Source organism: Athene cunicularia, assembly GCF_003259725.1.
Source record: "Athene cunicularia isolate RWA chromosome 10 unlocalized genomic scaffold, athCun1 chr10_part1, whole genome shotgun sequence".
NCBI lineage: Eukaryota > Metazoa > Chordata > Aves > Strigiformes > Strigidae > Athene > Athene cunicularia.
In genome coordinates this window covers 2,719,384-2,736,817 of record NW_020799112.1, presented here as the reverse complement: position 1 = coordinate 2,736,817, position 17,434 = coordinate 2,719,384, and the positions used below count along the sequence as shown (strand labels likewise).

Below are 17,434 nucleotides of genomic sequence, written 5' to 3'. Positions count from 1 at the left end.
TCTTCCTGGGTTTTTTGCTACCTCTTTTAAGCTCTTTTATAAAGTGCTCTGTATTTATCCTTATTTAAAAGAAACAAGTGAAAAGCTCTGCCTCGCTCTGGGACATGGCACATGGTTACCAGAAGAGCAATGCTGGAACACAGCCCCTGCTCTCTCACCCCTGATTAAACAGCAGTAGAAACATACTGTAAATTTCAGCAAAGGAGAGAGTGAGAGTTTATTCTTTGGGGTTTTTTTCCCCATCTTTACTAGCCATGAAAATTGCTGATCTGAGATGCCAGCCACTCTGAGATGCTTTTCTTCTGCTCCATCCATCTGCTTTAATCACATGGTGACTGAAAAAAAAAATATATCCAGTTCACAAAGCATTAAAGATTAAAAAAATCAGTGTGGATAATAAACTGTGTGGCAGGCAGCAGTGCCACAGAGCACGGGGCAAACTTGCTAATGAGGGACTGTGAGCTGCAGCTGGGCTGCAGGGCAGGCAGCGGGGCCTCCCCAGGGAGGGTTTCCAGCAGCCAGAGGTGCTGGGTCTGGGTGGCAGGTCCCGGGCTGGGAGAAATCCTGCACTAGCACAGCCTGAACTGTTACACAGGAAAGAAATAATTTTCTCTCCCCTTTTCTTTTTTTAAAAGCTTCTTCTTAACAGTGAAAGACTTGATTCCTCTCTTTGATTGATGAAACATGGTAGTGTGCTGCAAATACCTTGTTGGACTTGGTTATTAGGTGTTTTTTTTTCAAATCTGTGTGTGTTGAATTAGCTCTTTTGATTACAGCATTAAAAAGGGATAACTGGAGTCAATTAAGAAGCTCTTTCAGATTGCCAGTGTTAATAGCTGTCCAGGATCACGGAGACCCCCCTCCATCTCTCTGCCATTTGTTGAGCCACTGAGTTATTTTCAGTCCTGGCAACAGGGCTCAGACAGGGATTTCTGCACCAAACGTGCCGCTGTATGTGGCTTCCTTGGCTGCGCTCGTCTTCGCATCTTCCTCCAGAGAGCTGAGGCCTTGGCACGTCCCTGCCTCTCCCTGGGGAGCGCTGCTCCAGGCTGGTGCTCGGGGTCCCTGGAGCAGGATCTGTGGTGCAGGTGGGGCCGAGCACGCCTGCCTTCAGCTTCGGGCCTAGGTTTGTGTTGCTGTTTGTGGTTTCATATTTAGCTCACTGAAAATGTTGGTTAAACACTGGTGGGCGGAGAAGCTCACAAAGAAGCATTTTGCTTCGGCTCTATTAAAAAGCAAAACAAAAGCAAAAGGCTTTTAAAAAAATGTTTTGGTTTCAAAGTTATAAAGGAAAGATGGGTTCAAGATGAGAAACTAACAAATCAAAGCTCCTGAAACCCACTGCTGAGAAAGGAACACAAAATGTTTTGTTTGAAGATGAATAGAAAGCTGAAGCTAGCAAAAAATCCCCCCTCCCCACAAGCACAGATGTTTCAGGTTGCTTCTTCTGGATTGGCACATTGCTGGATGAAAAGTAAATCCATTCTTTTCCCTGTTGGCGTTCCAGGTTCCTGTCGCTTATTTTTTATCATCTTGTAGTGACTTTGATCCCCGAAGACTCCTTAAGTGCTTTACAAATCAAGAACGCCCATCTCGGCTCAGGCGCCTGGGGGATGCTGCCGGGGCTGGGCAGGCCAGGGAGCTGCTGGCCGGGGAGGTGCCACTGGCCCTGGTGGCAGCCAGAAGGATGGGAAACACCCACTGCTGCGGTGGTGCCTATAAAAACCTTTGGTGCCTGTATTACCACCGTCTGCAGGGTTGTTTTGGTGCTTGCAGCAGGCTGTGCTGGGGACCCGAGGACGCAGTACCGGCCCTGTTTCTCCCACGGAAAGGCCCCGTGGGGGGCTGGCTGTGGCCTTCGCCCCGCTCTGCACCTTCTGGGGTTGGGAAGTTGCCACAAACCATGTGGGGAAGGGCTGAGCTGGTCCGATGGTGCTTCTCTTACATTCAAAGCTTCACTTGAGCCATCTCTTTCGCCATCGCTTTCTCTCTCTTAATTTCACTCTCCCTCTGTGGTTGCCCTCCTGACTTGCTCTTTTTAAATCATTTGCTGTACAACACTTTTACACTGATGCTTTCTGTAGCTTGTGCCGTGTCCTGCTGCAGTAGATAGCTCTGGTCTCAGGGCAGGGTGGCACTGTCACTCCTCTCCCGCAGCCCTGCCCAGAGGCCAGTTTAACCCCCATTCCTCCCCTTTTCCTCATTGAGACAATACAAACCTCCCAGAGCTCCTGCTCCCCAGTACCAGAGCTGAGCAGAGGGAGGTTGCATCCTGGTGACCAGACACCACAGTGTGACCAGACGCCATGGTGATGGGCAGGCGGGAGCTAGCCCCGGGGCAGGCAGCATGTTACAGCCTGAAGCACCTCCCTGCCACAGCCCTGTGCCTGTTCTCCTCTGGCTCAGGCTGTGCACATGTGTGTTTATGAACATTATGTAATTTTTTTTTTTTCAGACCAGGTCTCCTGCAAACCTGAAAGCCAAATTCCCTTGGATGTGTCCGAGGGTGCTTGTGAGTCTGCCTGCCTGCAGTCAGGTCCGAAAACCACCGTGAGAGTCATTGCAGGTGGGTGGGGAGCAGCGCTGGAGGGTACCAGGGGCTGGGGGCGCCCAGGCAGGCAGGGCCAGGCAGGGTGCTGCCAGCAAGGGTGCTGATGGGACGGCAGCAGCCCTACCCACAGGGACAGCTGTCCAGAGCACAAGAGCCAGCTTGTGTCTGTCAGAGAGGGGACACCACGGTGCTGCTGGCAATGGCAGGCAGAAAGTCCTCTCCCCACATGCGAGGCAGCAGGATCCCAGGTACCCGCAGCAGCGCCTGGGCAAAGCCTGGCCCTGCTGGCTCTCGGCCTGGGGGCTGTGGGCACGGCAAGCTGCTGCCTGCCCTGCTGCCTGCTCTGCGCCGGGGCTTTGCGTCCTGCTGACCGCGCTACGTACCGCTCACACAGGTCAGTGCTGCGGCCCCGCTCCCCCAGGCTCCGCGGGCGGGCAGGGGAATTGGCAATAAAACCACAACCGGTCCTTGGGAAATAAAAGTCAAACTCCTCTCGGTGCTGTGCAGGGCCCAAGACACTGCGGGAGGTGCCTTTTGGGGGAGTGCAAACCTTTGGCATCAGCGGGAGACTCGCCCTGGCCTGGGGCTGTTCTTAGTGAGGTGGCTGGAAAATGCCTCCACGGCGAGAAAGCGAGCACTCACCAGAGATACAGGACTGGACAGATCAAGAAGTCAAGATTTTGCATTCCAACTATCTATAGGAAATAGGGTTTTTTTATTATTTCAAGTTTTCATAAAAATCCATAATTATTGAAATCAAAGTTACAGAAGAAAGTTCGTAACTTTTTATTGATTTTTATTTCTCTTTTTCTTTCTTTTTTTCCCCCCTCTGTTGTTTTTCCCTCTCAGAGTTATATCTGACACCAGAGTCCATCAGACAAAGTCCTTACAAACACAGGAGTCCAGAAGACATCGGCTGAATGTTTTCCTGGTATAAAGAAGAAGAGGAAGAGGAAGAGGTGGTGACAGTGCGGGTGCAGTGGGTTTGGACAGGGGCGGAGGGAGCGGTGGAAGGAGAGAGGTCGGTATGTTTGTAGCAATGTTTGTTTTTAAATTATTTTTTATTTGTTCATTTGTTCTTTTTTTTTTTAAAAAAAAAAAACCAACACCATTATTATTTGCAAATTGTTGCCTGGTTAAATCATTTTCATGTTGAACTTGCGCGGCGCGTCGGCAGAGCTGATGCCCGCGTCGGACTTGCGTGGCACGTACTCAATCTCAATGTTGTGCTTGGTGTTGCCTTTCCCCCGGCTCCACAGGAAGAGGAGCACCAGACAGAAGAGCACGACGCCCAGGAAGGAAATGAAGCCCATGGTGGTGGCGATGATGAGAGTCTTGATGTCAAAGGGGAAAGGCACGGTGGCGCGCGTGCTGTTGGCATCGCTCTCGTTGGGCTGGTTGGAGATGAACGCAAAGGTCTTGTTGGGCTGGTGGGGCCAGTCGGGGGAATAGCTGCGCACGTGCAGGTGGGCCAGCATGGTGTCATTGCCACCCGCGTTGCTGGCGATGCATAGGTAGGTGCCATTGTCCTGGATCTGGGCATAGCGCACCTCCAGCGTGCCATCAGGGAAGACAGTGAGCCGCCCGTTGGTTTTGGTAGAGATGAGGTGCTTCCGGGGAGAGAGCCACATAATGGTGGGGGGTGGGTCCCCATCTGCCCGGCAGACAAAATGGACCGTGTGGCCTTCATCCACGAAGATCTGCTGAGGTTTGCGGTCCCGTATCCGTGCTCGGCGGCAGGTGAAGTAGTTGGGCAGGAGGACATCGGGGAAGTCTTTGAACTCCTTGCCCTGGACGAACTCGGGGGTGGAGCAGGTGGGCTGCTGCTTGTTGAAGTTCAACCTCCATCGCCGCCGGAAAACCCAGAGCAGCCGACAGTCGCAGGCTAAGGGGTTGTTGTCGAGGATGAGTGTCTCCAGGTTGCCCACTGAGTGAAAGGCCGACTCCTCCAGGGTAGTCAGCAAGTTCCCTGACACGTTCAGGATGCGCAGGTAATTGAGGCCGCGGAAGGCGAAGGGCTCGACCATGGTGAGCTGCCCTCCCACCAGCTGGATCTCCTGCAGCCTGAGCAGGTCATGGAGCATGGAGCCCTCGATGGTGACAATGGGGTTGTAGGACAGGTTCAGGAACCGGAGGTAAACCAAGTGCCTCACTGACACGTATGGGATGGACGTCAGGTTGCAGTGGGTGATGGACAAGGAGGTCAGGTTCAACCCGTAGAGGCAGTTGGACGTCATAGTGTCCAGGTAGGGCCAGTGTGAGATCTCGAGGACCTTGAGCCGGTACAGCCTCTTGAATGAGTAATCCCGGATGGTGTTGATGTTCAGATGGCGCAGCCGCAGCACGATCAAGCCATGAAGGTGAGACAGAGCCTCTGTGGGGATGGAGGTCAGGTTGCATTTCTCCAGGGTCAGCTGCTCCAGGCTGTTGAGGCCGCTGAAGGCCCGGTGGGAGATGTAGACAAGGTCATTGTCCCCCACCTCCAAAGACTTCAGGTTGTACAAGTCCTGGAACATGTAGTCTAGGAGGATCACAATTTTGTTCTCACTAATGTCTAGCTTGGTAAGGTTGCTGAGTCCAGTAAACACCCCCAAGGGGATCAGCTTGAGTCTGTTACTCCTGAGCCCCAGCGTCCTGAGGTTGAAGAGGTTGTTGAAAGCCCCAGGTTCAATGGCACTGATAATGTTCTCATTTAGCTCCAGCTCCTCCAGGTGAGGGTAATTGGCAAATTCATCCTGGTTGAGCGTCTTGATGCGGTTCTTGCCCAAGTCCAGCAGCCTGGTCTCAGTCGGGATCCCCTCCGGCACGACCATGAATCGCTTCCGGTGGCACAGGACGGCGCGCTCCTGGGCGGAGCACTCACAGCGCGGCGGGCAGCCCGTGGCGGAGCCAGACAGGATGGATCCCAGCATCAGGAGGAGAATCGGCTGCCAGCAGGCCAGGATTGGGCTGCGCATACTCGCCTCCCCAGCTACCATCCTATCTCTCACCTGTAGGTAACACAGGGGAGAGAAAGAGCAAGGTGGATGTGAGCAAACGACCGGCACAGCAACGGCAAAAGGTTTACCATCATGGTAGAGCTGACATTAAGGCAAAAGGCACCATTGAAGCAGAGCAGAGCTTCTCATTTTCGAGCTGAAATCCAGCCCTTTGGCTATGAGACCATCTCTCCCCCCAGCCCCCAGCTTTCCACTTGGTGACTGAGCATGCACAGACTTTGAGTGGAAAGCCTTGAGGAATCTGTGTCAGACAAGCCTCACTTCCTCGGCTTCTTAAAAAAAAATAATTTAATACTAAACACATCTATCTACATCCTATTTTAAGCTCTTGAAATTACTCTGTTCCCTGTAGATGGAGCCTGAATATAAAGGCTGCTTTGCAAATGCAGAGGAGCTGAGCGAGGGCTTGAGCATCTGGGGGAACCCCGCTTGGGGTCAGTTGGGAGCGAGGTGTCCAAGCAGGGAGTAAGGGTGACAGCTCTGTGGGAACCAACCTTGGGGGTTGTGGTCTGGCTCGTGCCCCAGCCCAGAACCGCCCCGGCCTATTGGCAGGCGGAAGCGAACGCTCCCTGTCGCGCTGCCGCCGTTGCATTTATTTCCTTGTTGTTCAAGCTGTTATGAGGAATCAAATCATATTAATATTGCATATTAGATGTACAGCTACTCTGGACCGCGTTTATATCCATTGTTATGTGTACACTCTGCATTACTTCCACTAATGCTATTTATGGCTATCGCTGAATATACTCAATACATTACTTCCATTGGCTCCGTTTGTATCCATCATTCTATATCCTGTACATTACTTTCCCTGCTCTGGCACTATTTATGGGTCTGGTACGCATTCTGAACATTACTTCCATTGCATCTGTTTATATTCATCATTTCACACAGATATACAACTCAAGTATAACTTTTGTTCCCAAAAAATTAGTCAGAATTTCTTTGTACAATGCAAGGATGAAGGATGATGGACGGGCCATAAAAGCGTCCACCAGCTCTGTCTCGGAAACCACCCGGCCTTGGCACACCGGGTGAGCTGGCTGTGAGGTCCTGGGGTCCCCGCAAAAATCCTCCCGCGGTCTCCTCCCCGTTCACCATCCTTCTCTGTCCCCTTTCCCTGCTACCTCTGCAGTGGGGCTGGTCACTGGGGACCCCCCAAAGCACGTCCCTCCCCTAAGCAAAGGGGCGCGGTGCTGGGAGCTGATCCCGCACAGCTCCCCTGGCAGCGGTGCCGAGTTCCCTCCTGCCGGCCCCAGGCCAGCACGTCCCGTTCCAGTGGAAACATTTCCAGTGGGTTTGCTTGGGCCTGGGCCAGGCTGTGAAGAGCCATTTGCTGGGTATTTACAATTCATCATCTCCCGTGTCATCACCCCCCTCGTGCTGACGGGGCTGGACAGCCTTACAAATACGCACGGGATCGCCGCTACTGTTGTGCTGCCGCTGGGCTGGGGCTGGGACCGGGCCCTGCCGAGGGGCTGTGCCGGGGCCGGGACAACACGGCCGGTTGGCAGCTCCTGGGCAAAGGGCTGCATGTGGATTTGCTCCCCACGTTCATGCCGCAGCCCCGGCCAGGGCTCAGCTGCCAGGGGTTCCCACGCCACTGTCGCTGCCTCTTCCCATGGGCAGCACGTGGCCAGCAAATGCCCGTGAGGTGCCGGCTCGCTCACAGCCTCCCCCGGCCGGTGTTTCTCAGAAACCAATTCCTGTTCCTCACAGCCGTGCTAAGAAAGCCATCAAAGGAAGCAAAACACTGCATACAAAACAAAATACGGTCTAAGGGGCTTAATTATACCAGGGCTGAAAAGACTTCAGCTCATTAGAGTGCCAGGCAGCCGGCCTTATTTGGCTGTGTTCTGTGCTGAAATTTCAGCTCTGCCCGTGCGTGCAGCCGCGTGCTGGTCCCTGCCAGGCGCGGGGCGGGGGTGAGAGCCCAGAACTGCCGTGGGGCCCCATGCACGGCTCCTGCATCAGCCCCGACCTCCCCCGGGCCACAGGTGCCTCCACCAGCGGGAAGGGGATTGCACCCGCACAGGGGATTGGTCCCGTGCTGCTGTCCCTGTGCCCGCCTCGGCAGAGGAGCAGCGGCCAGAGCTGCTGGGAGCAGCATGGCATCGATGGCTAAAATATAAGCAAAGAGGTGTTAATAGATGAATGAAGCAAAATCTGCATGGTGTTAAAGATGAGACAAGCCCACTTGCGTAGAATTAAGTCTAGACACACCTCACATGTTATTAGTTCTGAGCTAAATTTAAATCCATGATAAATACAGTCCCTGACAAAAACATCCGTAATCTTAATAGCCAGAGTCACAGAAGAGCTTTGGGAGAAAGACAATGAATAAGCTGGAAAATTCGGGGCTAAGATGAGCTTTAAATCACTTCTGGTTCCCATTTACCTCTGGCTGTTTCAGAGAGGAATATTTGTGCCTCAAGGTGAGGCGGATTCTAAAAATTACTTGCACTGTGATTTTTGAGTGAGCTGAGGTCAACAACCCAAGCGTGGCTTTCCAGCAGCCATCACGCACCCCCCCAGCGGCTCGTGTCGCCTAAGCATGGCTCAGCCCAAAGTTAGGGCTGTCCTGTTGGCCGTCCTGCCTCTGCCACCACATGGTGCCTGCTGCTGGGACCGCAGGTGCCAGCCGGGTGAGGGGCTGTGGCCACCTCCAGTGGGCTTGGGCAACTCTGGGGAGGGGGCTTGGTGTCGCTGCGGGAGAGACAGCCGTTGCCGCCTGCAGGAAACTGGGAAGTGATGGAGACAAAGCGCCACTAAGGGCTTTCCAAAAACTGAAGTCCTCCCAGATTTACTACTGGGAGGAGGATGGTGAAATGTGCCCGAACACCCCTCAGGGTGCCCGGCCACGGCCCCAGCAGGATCTGCCAGGCAGGATCAGGCTGCATGGCTGCAGCACACAGGCCAGGCCAGCCCAGGGAGAGCTGCAGCCCTCTGGCATGAACGTGGGCTCTCATTTTGCACATAAAAAAAAAATAAATCTATAAGAAAGGAGCAGCTGCCAGACTTGCTGCCTTTAGGCAATGAGTAAACCAGTGCAAAACAAAGCAAAAATCATGCCCAGAGCCATGGCATCCACTGACCCTTGTCCTTGCCACCCTGCTGCCTGGGGATGAGGAGTCCAACATACAACCCCCTCACTGGGGAAGCTGCTGGCCTTGCCTGAGAGGTGCAGGTGGGCGCGCTGGAGCTGCGCTTCAGCGGTGCTAAATGCAGCAGGACCAGCTGAGTGTCTCCGGCTGGGATCAGCGCTGCGAGGAAAGATGCTATTCTGGGTCTGTGCCTGGAAATGCAGCTCGGGGCTGGGCGTGAGCTCTGACGTGCGTGGGGTTTGCTCTGTTGTGATGGTCACAGGCTGCCCTGGCATGGGGGGATCAGCCCCAGGGAAACCAAACCCAGGGGGGAGCCCAAGCTCAGCACCTGGGTGTGCTCCCGAGGCTGCCACTGCCTTCCTGCCCCAAGGGGTGGGCAGCAGCCGTGCCCTCTGCTCTCACTGCTGCCCCTGGCTGTCCCCTGCTCACCGCCCCGCGGGTGCCCAGTGGTGGGGCCAGGCTGGTGAACCTCAGCACCGAGCGATCCGTCTGCTGCGCTGACAGCAAGCAAGCGGCAAAAATCCCCGAGTCAGCTATAACCCCCACCTGGCAGCCATAAATTACAGTGTGGGAGACATTCACCCTTGAACCAGATGCTTTCGAGAGCATCGGACGACAACAGGCAATTTAGGACAACGCAAGCCGTATCTGCAGCGGGGGGGCCCGCAGCACTCTGGGGGCTCAGCAGGGCCCGGGAAGCACGTCCCCCACCCCGTCTGTCCCCACAGGGGCTGACCTTGCTGTGGTGCCATGGGGCACCAGGAGCGAGCCTGATCCCAGCAGCACCGGGCACCCACACTGGTCTGCAGTGTGGCTACGGGTACGGGTGCGGGTCAGCCATGGGCTCGCCCCACCTCTGGCCTGCCAACTTCACACAAAGCCAGCGAGGCACAGCTCTCGTAGTCTGTGCTCTTGTCTCCTCTAAGCTGCTCCAGCTAAATCAAATTTTATTGAACTTGACTACATTTTAGAGATAAAGACTCCAGGTTTACAAATAAATATTTAACAACCTTTCCTGCTGCTAAAAGAGTTGCTTATCCAGACCCCGGGCTCTGCACTAAGTGTTCCTATAGCTATCTGCAAAGCAGCAAAACAAAGGGCGAAGCTTTAATTTGCCAAACACGTTTGTGCCCATTTCCTCATTTCTCCATCATTCCCTCTGCGTCCAGTGCACATTTGTGAGCCCTTTGGTTTTATCTCACCCTCCTCCCCACCTCACCTGCTCCCTCCTCCTCTTTTCCCACCTGGGTAGTAACTGCCCTCCTTCTGGTACCCAGAGATGGTCAGGGAAGGGTGGGAGCAGGGGCAGAGGGGGGCTGTTTCCCTCCTGGGACCATGCTACTTCACATGGGTAAAAAGAAACCAAGAGGGAGAGCCTGAAGTAAGCTCTGTGTGCTGCCAGGCTGGCTGGTGGGCAGCAGGCGGGGTGGCTGGAGGCACAGCACTGGCCTGGGTGATGGAAAGCTGCCGCTGCATTACCACTGGGCCTTCATTAATGGATGGGCCATTAACAAAGGGCATGAAACCAGGCTACTGCAGTGCAAAGGGCTGCCCTGTGTCATGTCCTGGCCCCAAACCCTCCAGAAGCAGCACAGGAGGGTGTGAGAAGGCAGGGAGAAATGGGCAGAAGCCCAATGAGAAATGGCCCCTCCAGCAGCACCTCGCTCAGGGTGGTGGGGACACAAAAGCAAGCCGTGGAGGCAATGCCCCACGGCAGGTTAGCCAGAGAGGAGCCCAGCCCCAGCCCCACCAGCCACAAGCTTCCCCGGGGCCACCGGCTCCCGCTCACCCACGGGAAGGCATGACTCTCCAGCCCCAGGATTTTGCTCAGCCTTCTGAAGTATCTGCTTTCAGCTGCTCTGAGGCGGGAGCCTGGAATAGGTGTGCCGCAACCTGATCTGCTCTGGCAGTTGCTCTGAGGCTGTAAAAGAGCATGGAGAAGTATTTAAGATGCAAATCCCCTTCCGGCACTGACACCGCCTGGCTGGCACCAGATACCCACAGCAGCCAGCCTGCGGGACTACCCCGCAAAGGCGTTTCCTCGCCGCAGTGGGCTCTTCCACCCAAAACGGGGTGCCCCCAGAGCCACTGGGGATTGAGGGAAGCACTGAGCCAAAGGGCAAGAAGAGCAGAAAAAAGGGGAGGGGGATGCACAGGGGAGGTGAAGAGCTCTAAAGTGGGCTGAGGGGCCAGGACGCTGGAAGGGGGAGGCTGTGGCCCAGCCATCCACTGGTTTAGCTCTGGGCTGTGGATCTGCTTGACCCCACAGAGGGACAGACACGTACAGTGGAGGCACAACCAGCCATGGCCCAGAGACAACCTGGAGAGCAGTCCAGGCTTGGCAGGCAGGTTGTTGGAGCAGGGTGATGGGAAAGATTCTGGTCCTCTCTGCAGGATGCTGAAGCTCAGAGCAGCTTTTGCTGAGGCTGTTTCTTGCTGCGATCACATCTGTGCAAGAGCTGCTAACCTTCCTCACACCTCTGCTCCTTCGTTTTTAATGTTTTTTCTCTCTCTTTAGCTACACATGCTTCACTGCCCTATCAGCAAAGAAAACATCCTGACAAGTGATCAATAAGTAATTGCAAAGGCAGCTGTGGATGCCAGGGGTGTAAAGTCCTGAGCTAGCAAGAGATAAATGAGGAGTGTAAGGGTGCAGCACACCGTGGAGCTCAGGCTCGGAGCCAGACACGCTCCCCTCCTCATCGACTGAGGTGGCTGGGACGCAGGCTGGCCCACCGCTGCCGCAGCCGCTGCCGGTTGGTGGTTCAAGGCAAGCTGGGAGGAGGCTGATTTTTTTTTTTCTGCTTGTGCGACAAAGAGCAGCAGAGCTGTGTTTGCTGGGGAAGTACCTCCCAAGGATTGGCCTTGGGATTCCAGCACTGGAGACGTTTCAGGCTGGGTCTGCAGGAGAGCAGGAGGATGGTGTACACTGGGATGATGTGAAGGATGTGCACCAGCTAGTTGAATGGTTCTTCTCCTTTTTCTTTCTTTATTTCAGCAAATTCCCTTGGGATTCCTGTCTGTGTGGTCATGGGGTGGGTCACCAGGATGTTTTAGATGCTCAGCCGAAGGCCCTCAGCTCAGCAGGCACTCAACTGATGGGCAAGTGCTGGGTAGAGAAGGCTTCAGTATAGCATGAGGGTCTCTGTAGATGTTTTTCTTCCCTGTCTCTAGCTGTGAAAGCAAGATGGAAAAACTCCAGGCTCTTCTTAGGGCTATGGAAACACTTTCACTGGAGAGGTGAAAGAAAGGTCTGTCCAATGAGTGTCTTCTGGGAGAGACGCCAGGGTCACGCTGACATTGCGGAGGCCTCGCCATGCCCATGGCCAGCAAGGCGTCGCGGGACAAGGCCGTCCTTGAGGTGACGCCTGCAAAGGCCCTTTGGGGAGAGCAGGGTAATGACAGCTGCCAGAGCCCGGGCCACCATCCCACTCCTTCTGCAGGGAGAAAACTGCCTTCTCCTAGCGCAGGCCAGCCATGACTCGCAGCCACCCCTGCTTGTCGCACTGGGGGGAGGATTGATTTTTCCTAGGAATGGGCTCCAGTGGCACCCAAATGCCTTCTGTGTGCCCCTGAGCTCCCCAGGAGGGCTCTGAGCAGCCCTGGCACCAGCAAGGGCCCGGCAAAGGTTCCTCTCCTGGACAGGAGTGGTAGATTTTGGGCTGGAGAATGAGGAAGAGCCCAGGCAGCTGGGCCGTCCTGCCCAGCAGCTCGGCACGGCCCCGGTGCTGCTGGGTGGCTCTGCGTGGCTCAGCACACTGTCGCGCTGCTGAATCAGCCGGAGCGCAGCTGTACAGTGCCTGTGCTACACCCTGCCTTTGTGTCAGGGCAGGACACCACCTGACGTAGCATAAAAGCGGCTGGTACAAAGTCACCCCGCTGCCAGAGCGCGTTTCCTCCAGACCAGGAGCAGATGGTATTTCTGTATGGGCTCACCTCGGTGGTGACCAGTGGCTTCCTGCTCCCCCAGACCCAGGCACCTGCCCCCGAGGATGATCCCTGTGCTGTGGCTGGTGCCAGCGTCCCAGCAGCAAGGCTGAGCCGCTGCTCCTGGCAGCCCCAATGCACAAACCATATTTGGGGGCACCACAAAAGGCCTGGCAGGGGTGGCTGGCTGGCACCAAGACAAGCTGCTCCCTCCTCACCACACCCTGTCTGGGGACAGCCTGTCCCCTCCAGCCACCAGCCTCTGTCAAAAGGTGTCCCATGGCTCTGCAGTGCCCTGGAGCTCTGCTTAGCACAGGGAGGGGGCTGGGGCACCCGTCAGCCCCAGCAGCAGGAAACCAGGGCCACAAGCAGAGGTGAAGGAGCATCCCCGGTGCCTTCTGCTCTCCTTTACCCAGCACTGGCTCAGCAGGAGGGCAAATGCCAAACCAAGCTGACACCTCTGGCCCCATGAGCAACCCCACTTACCAGGGCCATTAAGGGAACACCCTGAAGCTTTGCAATGTGACCCCCTCTAACAGCCATGAGTCCAAGCCGCCTCTGTCCCCACTGTCCCTGCTGTGCTCCAAGGCGAAACCCTGGATCAAAGTCCCAAACACCGGGCAGGCGCAGCACACGGGGACCAGCAAGCATGTCCTGAGCCTGCAGTGCCACAGAGCAATGCTGCTGCCAGGGACTGGTCACACTCTTTACATTTAATTTAAGCTTAGACCCTACTTATGGCATCACTTCTGTTCCCACACCACATCTTTTAAACACCCCTACAGCCAGTACAAGGGCTGCTCCAGAGCCCTGGAAACCTTTGGGATAATAGTGAGAGGACTTCAGAGGACATAAACTCAGCAGCTTCGCTGACTCCAGGGAAACCTGCTGATTTATCTCCCTTTAGGACGGGCCCTGATATTTTTATACTGCTGCCTAAAATATGTGGCCTCGGAAGCCTTTTGAGGGAGGCTGCCTGTAGCCCAGCGCAGTGATGTCTGTGTGATAACCCATTAGCAGGACCAGTTGCAGGGGGTGCCGAGGCACCCGTGTGCCATGCTGCCAAAGCTGACGGCCCTGCGACTGCTGGGCAGCATCGGCAGAGGGTCCCTGCCCCGCCACCCGCAGGGACACAGGGGCAGAGTGGGGTGGCAGGCAGGGACATGGCTGTTTCAAGGTGTTGTGAGACGACTGCTCTGGTTCTCTCCATCCAGGTCCTTTCCCAACTCTTTCCCACCAGCCAGATCTCTTTCTCTCCCCCTCCCAGTTCTTATTAAATTTTGTTCACATAATAACAAATTTAGTGCCGCAGGAATTTCCAGAAAGAGAGAAGTGAAGAAAAAAAGGGACCCGAAGGAAGCATGAGCGATGGCAAACATGAAGGGAAGATTCCGCTTCCCAGCCTGGCTTTCTCTGTGCTCGTTTTACATGTATAATTCTTTTTTCTTTCCCCCTTTTTCGCTTGTTTGATTTTTGCATTATTTATGGCTTGTCTTCAGGGCCTGTATTTGCTGTTATTGTTTCATTCAACAATAAAATAGATTAGATAAAAACAAACTGTGCTGAGCCATGGCTGAGCCCGCCTGTCCTGCAGTCAGCCGTACCCATGAAGCTGGGCAGTGTGGGTGCAAGCAGCCAGGCACCGCCGGCAGCCGGGGACGAGGGGTCACCACCTCACCAGCCCTTCCCAGCCCAAACCCCTGCGGTGGGGAGGTGCTGCAGGATGTGGCCTGGCCAGGATTTGGGCTCCAGGTGCTGCCAGCCCTGCTGATACGCGTCTTCTGCAGGTATGGGGGCTGCGCACAGAGCTCCTGGGGTCTTGGCGCTGCACCCAAACCGCAGAACCCCCCCCGGCAAGAATGGTTGAGAGGAGAAAATAAAGCCCTGGAAACTGAGATTTTTCAGGGCAATTTCATGAAATCAAACGCATTGATTTCACTAGCAAGGGTGTCCCAAGCTGAGTCGGCGCTGGCTGCGGGTGCTGTGCCTCAGCGGATCTCAGCCCCCGCACTCCGGGGAAGCATCCCGGGAGGCCCAGCGCCGTCCTGCAGCACCGTGCTGGGGAAGGGCTCGGTGCAGGGCAGGCAGCGCGGCACGGTGGCTGGGAAGCAGCTGGAGCAGAGGTGAAGAGCACGATCGGTTTAATGCCTACGATAAGGGGGTGTCGGCACGCCAGCAGGCTCAGTGGTGCCATGGGGAGCCACGCCGTTCCTCGGCCTTTTCTGTCTTCCAGTGGGCGACTGCGCTGAGTCCGTGGGCACGGAGAAAAAAGAGCGGGCCCCACCGTGGGGATGGAGCAGTTCCCCTGCTGCCCTCGACAGAGGCCTGTGTTGGGGTGTTTTGTTGTGTTTTGCTTGAGCTGCAAGAGATGCCTTCCTCCCATTTCTCCTTCTCCCCAGTGATGTTGATAATAATACAGAGCCTGCACTCTGGGCTCTATGTGAGAACAGAAGTAATCACAGGGAAATACAGTGCATAGAAATTAAATCAGAAATGCAAGGCCAGGGTTTCCATTTCGGTTCAGCTTCTGTATCGTTTCCCATTGAAAAGAATAAACAGGCTGAGCACAAATCAGTTTAATGGCAGCACCTAATGGCAGCACAATTCCATGTTTCCCAGAGCAAATCGTAGTGCCAGCCCAAAGTGGCAGCGTGAGAGGCAGCATGCCATCTCCGTGGCATGGCCACAGCGTGATACAGCCACAGCTGAGCACTGGGGGGCCACCAGGACCCCCACGGGGCTTGCTGCCTTCGGCAGCAGTGCTGAAATAACCTGGTCCATCAGGGCACAAGAGGGGCTGGTGTCCCTCTCAGGGCTTGGGGATGCTGGTGGGCCCTTGCCTGCTCAGTTCGCAGCAGAAAAGAGGTGTCCCTTCGGGTGTCCCTCATGTCCCTGAGGTCCTGGTGGCAGACGTGAACCCACTGGGAGTGTGCAGAGCTGTGCCAGGCTGTTTCCTCAGCACGGGCCAGGCAAGGAGCTTTTCACACTGCTCACCACTGTACCCCTAATTCCTTTCCTTCCTCTGGCTCCTGCCGTGCACATTCATTTATATCACAGCTACAGCTCCCTTTTTTTTTTTTTTCCTACCCAATCCTCGTTGCTGTGCCTTGCTCCGTGGTACAATGCACGAGCCACCTGCCAGCAGAGCTGGGGCAGAAGCAAGCTGCCAGGCCAGTGCTCACCTGTCATGGCCCCCTTGGCTCCCATTTTGGGTTAGACCGTATCAATTTGGCTCTCTGTGACTGCCCCCAATCCAAAGGGGTGGTGGGGAAAGGCCAGGTTCAGGTACAGGAGGTAGAGGCTTGCCTGCACAAAGGGTAAGAAGGGCCTCCAAGAGTGCTCAGACTTTGCTCACCGCCCCCAGGTTGCCTTTGGGGTCTAAATCAGTTGTTTCCCATTTCACACTTGACATCTCAAATCCAAACAAAGAGCTGAAAGAATAGATCACGTCAAAATATTTCTGCTTCTTCCTCCTACGAGAATTCCCCATCAGAGACCAATCCAATTAAGGTGCTGGTTATGAAATTAACCATAATTACAAGAGCGATATTTAATGTTTTGCATTCTGATTAAGAAACGGAATGGAAATGACCAAAAAAAAAAAAGTGTGGGTCCTACTGAGGTAATTAAGAGCAATGTGGTGTGGCAGGGGGGGAAAGGGGTGCCAGGGGAGCAAGGGCTGTGCAGGGGGTGGGCTGCACCATGGGCACCCAGCCTGGGGACCCCACAGCAGCAAGGGCAGGGTGCTCATGGGCACATCCCTCAGGGAGCAGTGGCCAGCCTGTCCCCAGAGCAGGGGATCAGCCCTGCCTGATGGCTGCCAGCAGGTATTTTGCCACTTGAGCATCACTTGGATGGTGTTGGGCCGTCGAAAGCATGTCCTGGGAGGCACAGCCCAGTCCTGCACCTCCTCACCCTGTCCCACTCCCTGAAGGGATCCTCTGGCTCACCCACAGGCCTGTCCCCAGCTTGGGACACTGACCCCAGCCCTGAGACAAGGGCCTCTGGCCTCTGACCAGGGCACCTGGGTCGTCCTCTGGAGCCCAGGAGTGTCATGTCCATGTGTGGACACACATCCACTGCAGAATGCTGTGAGCACCAAAAGGCTGACCACCTTTTAGAGATACATGAAAAAAAATGATGGAAGAAAACACCTGGGATGGCTAAACAGAAGCTGTTTCTGTGCTTAACTGGGAGAATGAGCAAAACCAAGCCGAGCTCCCAGTGACAGGGATGCTGACCTGCTGCCTAGCCCAGTCCCACACTCAGGAGATGCTGTTTGGATGGTGTACGAGGCTGTGGAGGGCAAGGGACAGCGACCAAGTATTGGTGAGACCAGAGGGAGGACCAAGCCCCTGGGGGGGCTCATGGTGGGGCTCCCCCCAACACAGCTGCCAATGCATCCATACACTCTGTGTATCCTCTTGGCAGGGCAAGGCATAGCCCAGATGGATTCTGTTAGTCACCCCTAAATGCTGCTCCTGCAAGGTGGGAATCACCTGGGTTCTTGCCCCAGCACAGCCATTAACTCCAGCGGTGTGGGGTCTCTGCTCAAGCTGGGCGCTCCCCCCGCTGCCCCCCCTTCCCGAGCCAGCCAGTGTGACCTGCTGCTCTCTGGGATGGAGGGAGCCTCATGCTCCCTGCCCGGGCTAAAGAGGAGATGAGGCTCTCTGTGGCATTTATCAGCATTTATTCAATTGCCCAGGTCAAGCTGATAATTAACGCTGCCTGCTCAGACATGGCCACCTTTGTGTGACCTGTCTTTCTCCTGCCTTGTCATGCCAAGACGGGGCAGAGGCCATGCTGCACTGCTGACAGTGCTCTCGGGGCTGGGGAAGCACTGGAGCTGTCTC

The 17,434-nt window shown here is 55.3% G+C and overlaps 1 protein-coding gene across 3 annotated transcripts in view; it reads right to left on the bottom strand.

The window, feature by feature from the left end:
- Positions 1-3,313: 3,313 nt before the first annotated feature.
- The window catches only part of LINGO1 (leucine rich repeat and Ig domain containing 1), a 148,539-nt gene continuing 134,418 nt past the window's right edge, over positions 3,314-17,434 (bottom strand). For 2 of the 3 annotated variants that reach the window (XM_026856291.1, XM_026856292.1), the window contains one exon: positions 3,314-5,541. In XM_026856291.1, coding sequence (XP_026712092.1) covers positions 3,688-5,529 — 1,842 coding nt within the window. In that variant the 5' untranslated portion in view covers positions 5,530-5,541 and the 3' untranslated portion in view covers positions 3,314-3,687. Of the gene's footprint in view, positions 5,542-10,443; positions 10,703-17,434 lie in introns of those variants that run through there. The other variant, XM_026856293.1, reaches the window with a different exon arrangement.